This window comes from Sus scrofa, chromosome 4, assembly GCF_054392235.1.
Source record: "Sus scrofa isolate SSC_HxYL_T2T_F1_AM1 chromosome 4, Sscrofa_HxYL_maternal_Yorkshire_Landrace_v2.0, whole genome shotgun sequence".
Classification (NCBI taxonomy): domain Eukaryota; kingdom Metazoa; phylum Chordata; class Mammalia; order Artiodactyla; family Suidae; genus Sus; species Sus scrofa.
The window spans coordinates 97,403,852-97,418,248 of NC_139386.1; the positions used below are offsets into that span (position 1 = coordinate 97,403,852).

The window sequence follows — 14,397 nt, forward strand, 5'->3', positions numbered from 1 at the left end:
ACTATTAACTACTTTACATATCAACTTTTATCTTCCCTTTAGGCCCATATAAACATATGTGAATATATATTTACAATACCAGGATAACCTTATATATTCTGTTAAATGTACTCTGCCTCACAGAAAATAGGGTAGGAAGGAGAAAGGCAGGCTCCAGGAGGAGGTTTCCGTTTTAAATAGGGGTGTCAGGGGCGACCTCACTGAGAAGATAACATTTGTTCAAAGACCTGAAGATGGCAAAGGAAAAAAGACATGCATATACCTGGAGAGAGAGAGAATTCCAGGCAGAAGCAAAGGCTCTGAAGCAGGTGCAGGCCTGGAGTGTTGAAGGAATAGGCAAAAGCCCAGATCCTCCAGTATCTAAGGGAGGAAGGAAGCGTGGGAGATGATGTCAAATGATGCAGGGCCTTGAAGGCCTTGGTAAGAATGAATTTCGGTTTATGCTCTCAGTGAAATGGGAGCCGGGGGAAGTTCTGAGTTAAGGAATGATACAACATAACTTATCTTTTTAAACTTTTTTATTATATTTGATTTACAATGGTCTCTCAATTTCTGCTGTACAGCAAAGTGACCCAGTCATATATACATATACATTCTTTTTTTCACATTATCCTCCATCAGTTCCATCGAAAGTGATCAGATATAGTTCCCTGGGCTGTAACAGCAGAATTTTACCTTATCTCTTGAAAGGATTACTCTGGATGCTATTTGAGACTAAACTTAAAGGGGCTAGATACAGAGACAGGGAGCATGTGAGGCTGTTATAATAGTCCAAGTGAAAACTGGTGGTCATAACAGGTCAGGTAGGTGGTAAGAGGTAATTATATTATGAATATACACAGATGATAGATAAATAGATGATGGAGATATAGATGATAGATAGATAAAAAAGATAACAGTCTTTGCTGATAGAGTGTGCATCATGAGAAAATGAATGAAGTCAAGGATGACAGCCAATTATGTGGCCAAACCAAATGGAAGGATGAAGTTGACAATCATTGGGACTAGAAGACAGCACAGGAACATGTTTGGGGAGCTTAAACTTGGACATATCAAGCTGGAGATGCCTATTATACATCCAAGTAGAGATGTCAGGTAAATAGTGGGATATTTGCAATGTGGAGTCCAGGGGAGTAATCCAGATTGGAGTTTTTGGAGTAGCCAATGTATATAAAGCAATGAGATGGTACCATACCTGCACTGGCTTTCTATTGCTGTCATAAGAAATCACTACAAATGAAGTCGCATAACACACATTTATGATCTTACAGATTTAAAGATCAAAAGTCCAGTGTGAGTTTCACTGGCACTCAATTAAGGTGTCCTCAAGCTATGATCCTTTCTAGAGTCTCTAGGGGAGAGTCCATTTTTCTGCTCCTCCTGGTTATTGCCTGAACTGAGCTCTTGGCAGTTGTAAGACTGAAATCCTCATTCTCTGTGGGTTATAAAATGAGGGTCTTTCTTTGCTTCTGGAGCCCAGCACATGTCCTGGACTTGTGGCCCCCTTGCTCCATCTTCAAAGACAGCAATAGTAGGTCAAATTCGCACCACATATCTCTCTGACCCACTTTTCTAGCTCTTCTTCTTCTACTTGTGTGGACTCTCATGGTTAAAATAGGCCCACTCAGACAATCTGGGGTAATTTCCCAATCTCAAGGGCCTTAACTTTGATCACATCTGTAAGACATTTTTGCCTATGAAATTCACATAGTCATATGATCTGGGGATTAGCATGTGGCCACACACCAGAAATAAACAAGTATAGATAGTGAAGAGAGGTAATCTGGTTGGTCTTGGTATGAACCCTAGAATATTCCTGAATTTAGAGATTGGATAGATGAGAAAGAAACCAGTCAAGGCAACTAGTGAGCTACCACTGAGGAGGAGGAAAAGAATGGTGAGTAGTGAAGGCAAAGTGATGCAGTGATTCAAGAAAGGACAAGTCCATTGCTGCTGAAATTCAAGGGAGATGAAACTGAGAATGTTCACTGGACTTAAACACATGGAGTTTCCAGGGGACCTGAACAAAAGCACTTTTATTGGTATGATGGGGGCAAAGTATGATGAGAGAGAATCAGAGAGAGAAACTGATTAACTCCAAATAAGATAGACAAAGGTCAGTACACGTGAAAATACATTCACCATCATTAATCACTCGGAAATGCAATTCCAAACAACGATGAGATATATCACACACTAGCATGGCCACAGTCACAAAAATAACAAGAGTTACATGGAGACATCCTCTGCATTGATGGTAGAAATGTAGAAACAGTGGAGCTGCAGATGAAAGATGGGAATGAAAGAATGAAAGAAGGATGGAGGACAAAAAGCTATGTGAAGGATCACCCAATGCAAGCTAGTAACTGATTGGGGGTCTGGAATGACAGAGAAGAAGGAGTCAAAATGAGTGAAGTTATAATCCTCTGTGAACCCAAATCAGGCACATCACTTTAACTGGGGAGAACTCAAGCGTGGTATTTAGTCTGTACATTTTGTTTTTCCATATGTACAGTGGAGATTTCTGCCTCACAAAATTGTCGAAAGTCCATATGAAAAAGTTATGTAAAGCCTAACAAGTGGAGTTTTGAATAAAAAGCAAGGAGAGCCGGTTTGAAGATTGCAATGCTGAAACCCACAACACACTTTGGAAAGAGAGGAAGGAACTCCTACAAGACCCAAGAGTGAGAAGCATGTCCTCTCAGAATGTTTCCTCAGTACCAAGGGCAAGTTTCCTCATTCCATGCCTCCCACATACCAAGTCTGCAGTGTCCACTTAATAGCAGTTCCTCTTTCAACCACCAGATGATCCATCAGCAATGAACTCAGCCCGAATGGGGCACCTGAATCAGAGCCTGGAGACTTGGGAGAGGAACAAATGAGGCATATTCCCATCTGAATACTCCAAGATTCCAAGGTCTTCGGTACAATACAGAGAATCAGTAAGATGTGAAACCTGGAATTGTTTAGTATTGGATTTAAGGCTTTGTTCTGACAGCAACTAGTTTGGGGACAATGGCTACGATCTTATAAAATACAGAATATGATGGCTACCCTAGAGGGTCCTGATAATAATTAGAAGAGATATTATTTGCAAAGTTCTCAGGACAAAACTTCACCCATTTTAGGCTCTGAAGGTCCAGATCCATTCCTTGCTGAGCTGAAGTCACATGGGTCAGAGTGAAAGAGATCAGGGGCAGCTGGAGCAGAATCAGAATTGGAGAAGCAGGTGTCTGAAAGATATCAGGATCAGATTGGAGGTGTCCAAGACTGCCAGATTCCTTTGCTTCCTCCAATTAAATTATCTTCATATCCTCACTCGTTATGGATCACAGAGTAGACAGTGTAGAAAGGTCGCTCTTCTTTCATATATTGCTCATTTATATCCTGGGAATGCAAGACAGAGAATTCCTAAAACAGATGAAGGATAGAGTAGATCCAGAGGGACCCACATGGAACCAATGCTGCTGCTATGCACTATTTATGGATTTCTCCATAAGCACCCAGAATTTCAATGGCCTTACATACAAATTATCCTACTTAACATTGCTGATTGTCCAGAAAGAGTAATAGAGGCAGTGGGGCCAGAAAATAGCAGTGACTGGGTTTGACAAGCACAAGTGTAGACACAGAGGGACCCAGGACAACCCAAGTTTGGCACAGCTCCCACTTCTCACCATGTACATGTCTTCTTGATACATTTTCTGGCTCAATTCTGCACAGTCGATGCCATCATCACGGTCCTTGTGGATTTGCTGCAATCCTGTTCTTGAGTCATATACAGAGTGCAGCTTGAATCTCAGCCTTGAAAACCAGCACCCTCTTCCACTGTTATGAACCCAATGTCATATTCACACCCACCACCCCCTCTGCAGGGGCAATCCCTGAGCAATAAAACAAAGAAGAAAGGAAGCCTAGCTTCTAGTGGAAAAGAGGAGGTATCTGGGCCAGAAAGGAGAAGTGCAACCTGCCTCTTTCAGAAGTCAGGTAACTTTTCTTATACATCATCCAAAGGTACAGTCCGGTTCCCAGGAAGAGTAGCACAGCCATGACAGCACATAGGATGCCTCCAAGGGTGCCAACAATGGCCTTTCCATGTGAACCTGTTTCCCTCACTCAGAGAGAGGGAGAAAAAGTTAAGGAAAGACAGAACTGTAAATATACATTGCCAAGAGGAGATAGAGAGAGAGCAAGTAGAAAGGACTGAAGTCTTGGTTCAGAAGCTGAAAAGGAAGGCGCCTGGAAGGTTCATTCATTCATGACTGCACTGAGAAAATACCAAGGTGTTCCAGCCAGAGGGACTTCAGTGAGATGGAGATTTACATCTTATACACAGGTAATCTGGGAGGGCCCCTTCAGAGGAGGTGATGCATAAACTGAGTCTTGAGGGAAGAGTGGGAGTTTGCCAATATTCCAGGTGGGCACAGCACTCCAGGATGGAGGAGCACCACATTCAAGAAATATCTGTGTCAAATCACCAGCCCTGAGAGTTGCCATCACCCCACTGCAGCAGGCAGGAGAGGAACAGGGCAGTGGGAAGCTGGGTGAGGAGGATCAGAGGAAGGAAGAATCTCTTTCCAGAGGGTCTTGTGGGTCATACTGAGTGTTGAACTTATCTGAGACACCAGAATGGGGATGAGGGGAGGATAACAGGGGGTTTAAGTTATGCTGACACATCAGATTGCCCCAGAAGTTCCCCCCAGTGGAGGATGGGCTAGAGGGGTCATTCATGATTCAGTGAAACACTGAACGTGAGCAAACATAGTCAGAAGCCCTGCTTGGGATTCAAAGAAGACATGGTCCCTTTCCTCAAGGTGTTCCAGGCTACACAGGAGACAAATTCACAAATAGAACATTGCTACTCAGTGTGCGGTGGTCATAGACTGCTCCTTAAAAAAGTAATGCCTGAGGAGAAGGCAATGGGAATGAGTTTAAGGCACTGTTTGTTCAAACTTTTTTAAATTGAAGTATAGTTAATTTACAATATTATATTAGTTTCTGGTGTATAGCATAGCAATTCAGTATTTTAACAGGTTATTGAAAGTTCTAGAGAATAGAATATTACACTTAGTGAAATAAGTCAGAGGAAGACAAATAATGTATATCACACGTAAAATCTAAAAAATAATAAAAATGAGTGAATGCACAGAACAGAAATAGACTCACAGATGTAGAAAATAAACTAGTGTTATCAAAGGGGTGAGAGAAGTAGAAATGAGTAGATTTGGTGTATGAGATTAAGACATACAAAATATAATAATAATAATACAAGTGGAATACTACTCAGCCATTAAAAAGAATGAAATTTTGCCATTTGCAGCAACATGGATGGACTTGGAGGGCATTATGCTAAGTGAAATAAGTCAGACAGAGAAAGACAACTACTGTATGCTATCACATATATAGACCCTAAAATATAACAAACTAGTGACTAAAACAAAAAAGAAGCAGACTCACAGATCTATATCTGATAGGGAACAAACTAATACTTACCAGTGGGGAAGGCGAAGGGAGGAGAGGCAATATAAGTAGAAGGGACTAAGAGGTACAAACTGCTAACAAGGATATATTGTCCAACACAGAGAATATAGAAAATACTTCATAATAACTACAAATGTAGTATAACATTTAAAAAATATTACGAATCCCTACCTGTAACTTATATAATATTATATATCGACTCTACTTATAATTTTTTAAATGTTTACAAATTTTTAAAAATAATGTGTAAAATAGATAAGCAACAAGGATATATTATTCAAACTTTATTCATAGCAGAACCATAACCAAGCATGCAGCCGTTTGTGACTGCACAGGTCGCACACCCATGAAGTTGGCTCTAACAGAAGGAAATCCTTCATTAGGAATAAATAAGGAAGTGAAGAACTCTTGACTTGGGATGGCTGATATTTCAGGAAACAGTGTTTCTAGAGGCTCAAAAGCTTACAATAGCAGGACACATTCAGGAACACCAAGCAAGCAGCTCAGTGTGACGCGTGTGAGATAAGAAACACAGGCAGAGGAGCCTCTGAGCCCTGAGTCCTACAGGGAGCTGTTGGAAATCAGATCCCTCAAATGACACAATCTGCACAATTCAATTCATTTTTGCTAAAGACCACTCTAGACACACAATGAATGATGAATGAGTGTGGGGAGAAGTATCGAAAGGCTGCTATCTGGACCAGCAGGGGCAAAGAGCCTGGACTGAGAGACACTGAAAAGCAGATGCAACCTCGATGTGCTTCCCAGGCTCCTGTATAGGGTGACCCTGTGGAAGGTGGTGCTAATAACACAGTGGGGAGAAAAGCCCAGAACCTTCATCCCACTGCACCCGAGCTCCAAGAGAACCCCTCCCCTGCGGCAGGTGTACTCACCATGGTCACAGACTCTCCCAAGGTCAAAGGTGTCAGTTTTCTGGTCCACTTGGTTGCTGACCACACAGGTGATATTGGTGTAAGGCTTGCCAAGGGGCAGGTTCACAGCCAGGGTGTGGGAGTTGTAGGCTGGTCCAGGCATCACCTTCTCCTCCAGCTCCTTGGGGAGGACCTTGCCCTCCCAGGTCACCTTCAGGTCCTCTGTGTCCCCTGAGGTCGTGCACTCCACGGTAACATTGCACCAGCCTGGTGTGATGGATGATGAGTGGACCTGGATCTTGGGAACAGGCACAGGCTCTGGGGCAGGAGGGAGAAAAACATGGAGCTCACATGAATGGAGAACATTACAGCTCATGTTTTATCAACCATTACTTCATTGAAGCATCCTCCCTCTCAAAATAGTGAGTGTATTTTCTAGAAGAAACACAATTTTCCCAAAAGCCAAATATATAACAATGACAATAAAGAAAATAAACCACTGAGTTAAGCCCTATGCTAAGCAAGATGCTAAGCAAGATGTAAAATGCTAAGCACAATGCTAAGCAAGATGTAAAATGTAAAATTCTCCCATAAAAAACTAAATTCTGTATACACACTACTATATACAAAATCAATAAGTAACCAGGACCTACCAAATAGCACAGGGAAATCTATTCAATACTTTGTGATAGCCTATATGGTGAAAGAATCCAAAAAAGAATATACATATATATCCAATTCACCTTGCTGTACACCTGAAACTAATACATTATAGGTCAACTCTACTCCAATAAAATTTATTTTTTAAAAAAAACTCTAAATGCTGGACCTCCCCTTCCAGGACCCATTATAAGAAACAGATGTGTTTCCTAGAAGGAGAAATCTGGGAATGAAGAGCTTAACCTGGTCCAGGACCTTGCCCTCTTTTGCTCAGATGACACCTGGGACTACACAGCCCTTGTTGAGGATTGACACCTGACCTGTGCTGGGATGGCAAAAGCAGACTGTTCTGAGAGATTTAGTGGCAACAACCAGGAATGACAGCTCCAAATGTGGAACATGATGTTGAACTTGAGGTCCACAAAAGAAGAGAAGTCAGAGATTGAGAGGTCTGTATTAAAAGTCACATGGGGGAGTTCCCATTGTGGCTCAGCTGAAACAAACCTGACTAGTATCCATGAAGATGCATGTTTGATCCCTGTCCTAGTTCAGTAGATCCAAGATCCGGTGTTGTGTGAGCTGTGGTGTAGGTCACAGATGCAGCTTGGATCCGGCATTGCTGTGGCTGTGGCTTAGGCCAGCAGCTGCAGCTCTGATTTGACCCCTGGTCTGGGAACTTCCATATGCTGCAGGGGTGGCCCTTAAAAAAAAAAAAATCACATGGTCACCTAAAGCAGTCAAAGTCACTCTCTCATATCAGATATTTCACCATGCAACAGGAACTTTAAGGAAAGTGTTGACTAAATGAGGTTCTTAAGAAGAATTGCAGTGAAAATTTTCTCCTACATCAGTAGAGGATTTTTGAGCTAGATTTGTGGGTTCTTTGGAAGTGAGGTGTTCTCTGGCTGGTGCTGAGTAAAAAGAGAGGGACAGACAAGACCAAGGACACGTGGCTTTCTGAACTGTGACAGGTGAATAGTGCTCCCTTCCAAAGATGTCCACATCCTGATGCTCAGAACCTGTGAATATGTTAAGTTACATGGCAAAGGGAAATTAAGGATGTTGATTAGCTGACTTTCAAATAGGGAGGTTATTCTGGGTTACCCGTATGCCACAAGGATACTTAAAAGTAGAATAAGGAAGAAGAGGAAGAGGTCAAAGGAATGAAAGTGAGGACTTGTCCCACTGTTGCTTGCTTTGAAGATCAAGAATTGTGACTGCAGGAAAAGGAATGCAGGAAGCCAATAGAAAGTATAAGGGGTAAGAAAATGTCTTCATCCCTGGAACCTCCAGGAAGGAACACAGCCCCTGCCACCTTGGCTTTAGCCTAGTGAGACCTGTGTTGGACTTTTGACCTCCAGAAAGATAAGTAATAATTGTGTGTTTCAAGCCAGTAAGTTTATAGTAATTGGTATAGTAGCAATAGAAAATTATACATAAATTTATACATAAATACATAGCCCTATAAAGAATAATTATTGAAGTTCCCGTCGTGGAACAGTGGAAACGAGTCCAACTAGGCTGTGGGTTTGACCCCTGGCCTCACTTAGTGGGTTAAGGATCCAGTGTTGCCATGAGCTATGGTGCAGGTTGCAGGCGCAGCTCAGATCTGACATTGCTGTGGCTGTGATGTCGGCTGTCAGCTGTAGCTCCGATTAGACCTCTAGCCTAGGAACCTCTGTATGCCGCAGGTGTGGCCCCTAAAAAGCAAAAATTTTTTAAATTAAAAATAATAATAATTATTATGACAAATACCATTTCCCCCAATTTTTATTCCCCTCTCCCAAAACACTGAAGTGACTTTATCCTTCGTATGAATCTTGGCTCGGCTCTCCATTTGTGGTGAAACCACTTACTCTAATTTCAAAGGAGAAAATAAGAAATGAAGGCTGGTGTCTGGAATGAATCCTGCAAAATGGAGCCAATGTGACCCTTCTGGGACAAAAGAAGGAGGTAAGCCACAGGATGGGGTGGTGGGTTATCACTTACCATAGACAGTGAGGTGGAAAACCTGGGTAAATTCTACTCCTCCAGTGCAGCTGCCTCGAGCCCTGTACGACCCACTGTCCTCAGAGGTCAGGTTCTCAATCTTCAAGGACATCATGTTGGGCACACGGACCCTCTTCTGGTACCTGTCCTGGAGGCTCACCCACATGGGAGCTTCCCCAGGACGGACTCGCAGCAGGACTCTGTACTCTGACCCAGGGCCAAAGCCCCATGTGATCTCCTCCAGCTCAGCTTGTTGCTTCTCGAACACATGAAACAGCACAGAACCTCCTTGGATCCCCTGCAGAAGACCATGAGCTCCAGAATCCTGAACTCCAGGACTGTGGACTCCAGAACTCTTGGCCCCAGTGCTGCAGACGCCTAGGGCAAGTGATCATTTAGTGAGCTCTGCTGTCCCTCCACCAAGACATCACTTCCCCAGCCAGAGCACCAGTCTCCAAGAGGTCGCAGTGAGCCTTCCTGCTCAGTCACTTCCCTGCAGAGCTGTGACCAGTGGGCACAGCAACCACCCTCCCTCCCAGGATCACCTCCTCCAGAGCCCATCCTCCCCCATGAGGCTCAGGTTCAAGGGACCTTGTACCCTCCGTCCTTTCTGGGGATCAGGGAAGGATAGAACAGCACCAAGGAAAGTATCACAGAAAAACCTTATCCTGAAAGGAAAATCAATTTGCTTTTCCAGCAAGTCAGGATCCATCTGCGGTGGCCTCTGCCTGCCAGGGACCAAGTACCCTCTCCAAATCGGTAAGTTCTCCCCATATCAGGGTGGCCTCCCTCCCGCTTCACTTAGCCCCATTCCTGGCTCTCAATGGAAGCAGAGAATGGCTCAGGCCAGTATTCCTGTGTACAAGTATTTCAGCTATTTCTTTGAATTCATTTCATCACTAGCTCACTTAATCAGGCATCTCCGTGGGGTCAGACCTTCACCCAATCCCTGTGGCTCCCCTGGTAAGACTGTAACCATCATATGGAGCTTAGCAACTTTTTAGCCCCAAGCCCAAAGCCTTGATGACTGGTAGCAGTGGGGGCAGTGGTCCAGGAGAATAATAGGTATTCACTCATCTGCTCCTGTCTGCCTCCTTACAGCTCCTCCTGTCCCTTCATTCCACATCTCACTCCCCTCTGACAGACACCCCATGGCAGGAACAGGCCTGGTGCAGAGGCCACACTGTCCACAGAGCCCATGCCCTGGGGTGCAGCATGGACCCTCCTGAAACAGCCCACGAAGGTCAGTTGAGAAGAACTGGATGAGTCTGTGCTACCATGTCTTTCTAAAGAAGGCAGGACATGACCACCATGGCCAGCAGTTCCCCACGACACAGTGCCCTATCCCTCACTCACCAGAAACAGAACTGGCCCCAAATTTCATTTTAGACTCAGGCCTCCGGAACTAAGGGAAACAAACTCCTGGTTTGGTTAAGCCACCCCGCCTGTGGTATCTTGATTTGGCAGCCTAAGATGACATTTACACTTCTACAGGTTTTAGAGAGAACATAGTCCTGATGACACCTCGAATTTTGGACTGTTGGGCTCCAGAACTGAAACAATGAATTTTTGGTTTTTTATCCATCCAGATTTGGGGTCCTCCTGAAGTGATTATGTCTATAGAAGAAGGAGAACAGGGGGAGGGGAAGGAGGAGAGAGAGGGGAGGGGGACGGGAGGGGAAGGCAAACAGTGGGGGGAGGAAGAAGAGAAAGAGGAGAAGAAAGAGGTGGCTTACGCTTTCTCTCACTCTCTCTGTATGTCTGTCTTATATAATCTTTGACCCACAAAACCTATAGAAAAAACTCTTAAAAAAAAAATCTCTAATGTTGGACTTTCCATTGCAGAGCAGCAGAAACAAATCCAACTAGTAACCATGAGGTTGCGGGTTTGATACCTGGCCTCGCTCAGTGGCTTAAGGATCCGGCGTTGTTGTGAACTGTGGTGGAGGGCGGTGGTTACAGTTCCAATTAGACCCCTAGCCTGGGAACCTCCATATGCTGCAGATGCAGCCCTGAAAACAAACAAGAACAAACAACAACAACAAAACTCTTAATGTACCTCTCTAGTTAAATAAAATTGAAGAAAAAGGAAAGCCTATATTTAACGGCTGACACAAAGTTACCTAGTTAAAAGGGACGTGATATCATGCAAAGCTTATTGTTATGCTGAGAATTCTGTTTGGACGTGCTCTATAATCCATTAAATTTCAAATAACTTGTTCTCCTGTGATGCAGTGGGTTCAAGATCTGGTGTTGTCACTGCAGTGGTTTGGGTCACTGCTGTGGCGCGGGTTGGCTCCCTGCCCCTGGGAACTTCCACATGCTGCAGGTGAGGCCAAAAAAAAAAACAAAAAAAAACAGAAAGAAAAAAGAGAGAGAAAAATCCACATGACTCCTGCAAGATCATATAGTGGCTAGGATACTAAAACAAAAAATTAAAGCAATAAAAGCTTTCCAAACTTTCTTCAGAATTCAGAATTCACCTGGTCTTATTTTCTTATTCGTTTTTATTTATCTTCACTAGAAACGTATAATCTCAATGAAGTCATAAATGCAATTTAGGGCCTTTGTTAGAACAGTCTTTCAGTTCTCCTTTTGCTTAACCCCTAACTTTCTCTACTCTGCCCTCCCTTCTCTCTTTTTCATGTTCACCCCTCCCTGAGCCCACGTTAGCAGTCTATAGCTCCTTTGTTGGTTTCTCTATACTTTTACTAGAGACACTCTTAAATTTCAGATACTGCCCTTCCGTTCCCAAAATTAGAATTTTATTTTATTCAACATCCTGCATCCTGCCCAAGAGAACCTGACTAGAGTTGCTTCCTCTGGCTTCCTAGAATCCACACGGGATTTTAGGTTGGTTCCCTTCTCCATAGGACAGCTCCAGAGGCTGTCAAGTTCCCTCTGTCAGGTCAGGGGAACCTTGTTCCCACCACTTCTGTCCCCAGGAACCGGCTTCTGTGTCTCCCTCCATCCCTCTCCCCAGGTGGCCCCAGGCTCTCCAGGCTTCACTGTTATGGCAACAGAAGCAGCCTCACCTCCCTGGTAATGGATTCCTTACTATTAGCTAAGGCTACCCCAGCTCAGGGTTTCCAGCCTCAACATCAGACAGAGAAGGATACCCCATATCTTGGCTCCCTCCCTCCCAGAAAGCCCAGGCTACTCACTGAGGAGGAGACTGGTGAATCGCAGGAGTTGGGAGACCCAACAGAGATGGGGGTCTTCTGAGCACGGCTCCATCGATGCTGCCTGCCAGCCCGCTCAGCCACGGAGGAAGCATCTAGGAGGCAGAGCAAGAGAGAAGGAAAGCTTTACTCCTAAGAGCTTGTAGGCTCTTCCCCACCCCTAAGGGTGGGGCTAGCATGTTAGTTCTGGGCTCACAGCACAGGTCTAGAATAAGCTATTCAGCTGTTCCATGTTATCCTCCCAGCACCTACAGTAGGCCCTCAATAAACAATTGCAGGATAAATATATAAACAGCCTCACACTATCATATACCTGGTACTCTGTTGGAGATATCCCGTTCCTGTGGCCAAGCTAGCTTGGTGATCTCACGTTCCCTAACTCTACACCCACTGTAATCCCTCCATCCGTGGTTAACAGCTCTGCCCTAGGTAGCTCTGCTCATCAATGTCACCCTATGATCTGGCACAGAGGTCATGCTACTTCAGCCAGAGGGGGGCCAGACCTCTCCGGTTTGGAAGCTATCTTTACACCATTTCATGAGATAATGAGATAAATTTCCTTTTCGATTTTCCATGAACTTTAGCTGTCCATTTCCGAAGTAAGAAACTGTTAGCAAAAATAAATAAATAAATAAAAATAAATTGGCATTTATCTATTGCTTGCACCCTTCTGGCTTTATCCCAGCACGATATCCTCCAGACACACAGGGCAAAGCCAAAACCCGCAGAAATTGATAAGCTTTTGTTGGAATCACACCCAGCATATGCTTTAAGCCTCTGCCAGCCCTGCTCCTGCTGTCACTCAGGGCAGGATGGCTGTCTACTCACTCCTCCTGGCAAAGCCTCAGCTCCCACCTACTGAGGCTCAATATCTGGCCTCTTCTCCCCAAACAGAATACCCCTCAACATAAGAACTTCTGGGCCCACACTCTACAGGAGCACCACCACTACATAACTACAGCTCTGTGCCTCCTTTTCCTACCCACTGAGGCCTTCTCCTCAGCTGCCCAGAACCCAGTGCTGTACCCGCAAGACTCGTCCATGCTTTCAAGGTGTTCAGGACACTGACACTGTGTATTAAGCCCATTTTATGGATGTGAAGCCTGAGACCACAAGTGGCTGCATGACTGCAAAAGGTCACATATTGAATCGAGGGTCGGGTTTGCACTCTTAACAACAAACTCTAGGAAAAAAATCTTCCCAGCAGCACAGCCACTGTCCCATCCCACTGCGTAACCTCAAACAACTCACCTGAGTCCATTTTGTGCTCACTTAAACTGCTCTGCAGCATCTCAGACAAGAGAATATCCAACGACTGGCTTACTCCCTCCAACCCCATCTAGTAATAGGGAAATTACCTCAAAACATAATGAGTCCCAGTGTCGGAAACTTCTTATATACAGAGTGAACATTCAGGAAGCTCATGCACTGGTCACTCTCAGGACGACGGGAAGCAAGTCTGTTATTTACCCCCTGCCCCAGTTCCCTACACCTCTTGTGAGCAATCTTTGTGTGAGAACTGCTTGCTTTTGAAAATTATTTGCTTAAGGGAAGTGGGGTGGAGGAGCCTAGAGAGAAGGACCAGCAATAGATGCAGTCCAGGAACACTGGGAAAGAACCAGACAGAGTTTACATGCTGGCAAAACACCTGGGACCTATTAAAAATCTCGGAAAGGAGTTCCCGTCGTGGCGCAGTGGTTAACGAATCCGACTAGGAACCATGAGGTTGCGGGTTCGGTCCCTGCCCTTGCTCAGTGGATTAACCATCCGGCGTTGCCGTGAGCTGTGGTGTAGGTTGCAGACGCGGCTCAGATCCCGCGTTGCTGTGGCTCTGGCATAGGCCAGTGGCTACAGCTCCGATTGGACCCCTAGCCTGGGAACCTCCATATGCCGCAGAAGCGGCCCAAAGAAAATAGAAAAAAAAAAAAAAAATCTCGGAAAGTGTCTCATCATCAACATACCAGCCGTCCTGTGCTACGGTGTAACACACAAACAAGCACACAGGTCAACTGCAAAAATTTTAGAAAGAGTTTACTGAAGGAGTTGCTGTCATGGCTCAGAAGATAACGAACCTAACCAGTATCCATGAGGACGGAGGTTCGATCCCTGGCCTCGATCAGTAAGTTAAGGATCTGGCATTGCGGTGAGCTGTGGTGTAGGTTGCAGACTCAGCTTTCAGATCTTGCGTTGCAGTGGTCATAGCATAGGCGGGA

At 44.6% G+C, this 14,397-nt stretch overlaps 1 protein-coding gene across 23 annotated transcripts; it reads right to left on the reverse strand.

Moving 5' to 3' along the window:
* Nucleotides 1-500: 500 nt before the first annotated feature.
* On the reverse strand, nucleotides 501-13,624 carry LOC102161780 (SLAM family member 9). Of its 23 annotated transcripts, none has more exons than XM_085022664.1 (7): nucleotides 13,436-13,624; nucleotides 12,167-12,279; nucleotides 9,003-9,300; nucleotides 6,375-6,671; nucleotides 3,972-4,115; nucleotides 3,678-3,763; nucleotides 501-3,387 (listed from the first exon to the last, which is right to left on the reverse strand). In XM_085022664.1, exons 1-7 carry the CDS (start codon nucleotides 13,521-13,523, stop codon nucleotides 3,316-3,318), a joined length of 1,098 nt encoding a protein of 365 aa, XP_084878790.1. In that variant the 5' UTR covers nucleotides 13,524-13,624; the 3' UTR covers nucleotides 501-3,315. The 23 variants fall into 23 exon arrangements, with proteins under 23 accessions (XP_084878790.1, XP_013852391.2, XP_084878795.1 ...); XM_013996937.3 differs by having other exon boundaries at nucleotides 3,678-3,768; XM_085022669.1 differs by having other exon boundaries at nucleotides 3,678-3,768; nucleotides 3,972-4,103; nucleotides 13,436-13,585.
* Between the last annotated feature and the right edge of the window lie 773 nt (nucleotides 13,625-14,397).

Excerpts from the sequence above, each read along its gene's own strand:
- LOC102161780 (XM_085022664.1), bottom strand. The coding sequence starts at position 13,523 with ATGGGGTTGGAGGGAGTAAGCCAGTCGTTGGATATTCTCTTGTCTGAG. Across the intron at positions 6,672-9,002 it reads TTTCCACCTCACTGTCTATG|AGCCTGTGCCTGTTCCCAAG; the intron begins GTAAGTGATAAC and ends CTCCTGCCCCAG. Across the intron at positions 3,764-3,971 it reads TTACCTGACTTCTGAAAGAG|GATTGCAGCAAATCCACAAG; the intron begins GCAGGTTGCACT and ends ACTCAAGAACAG.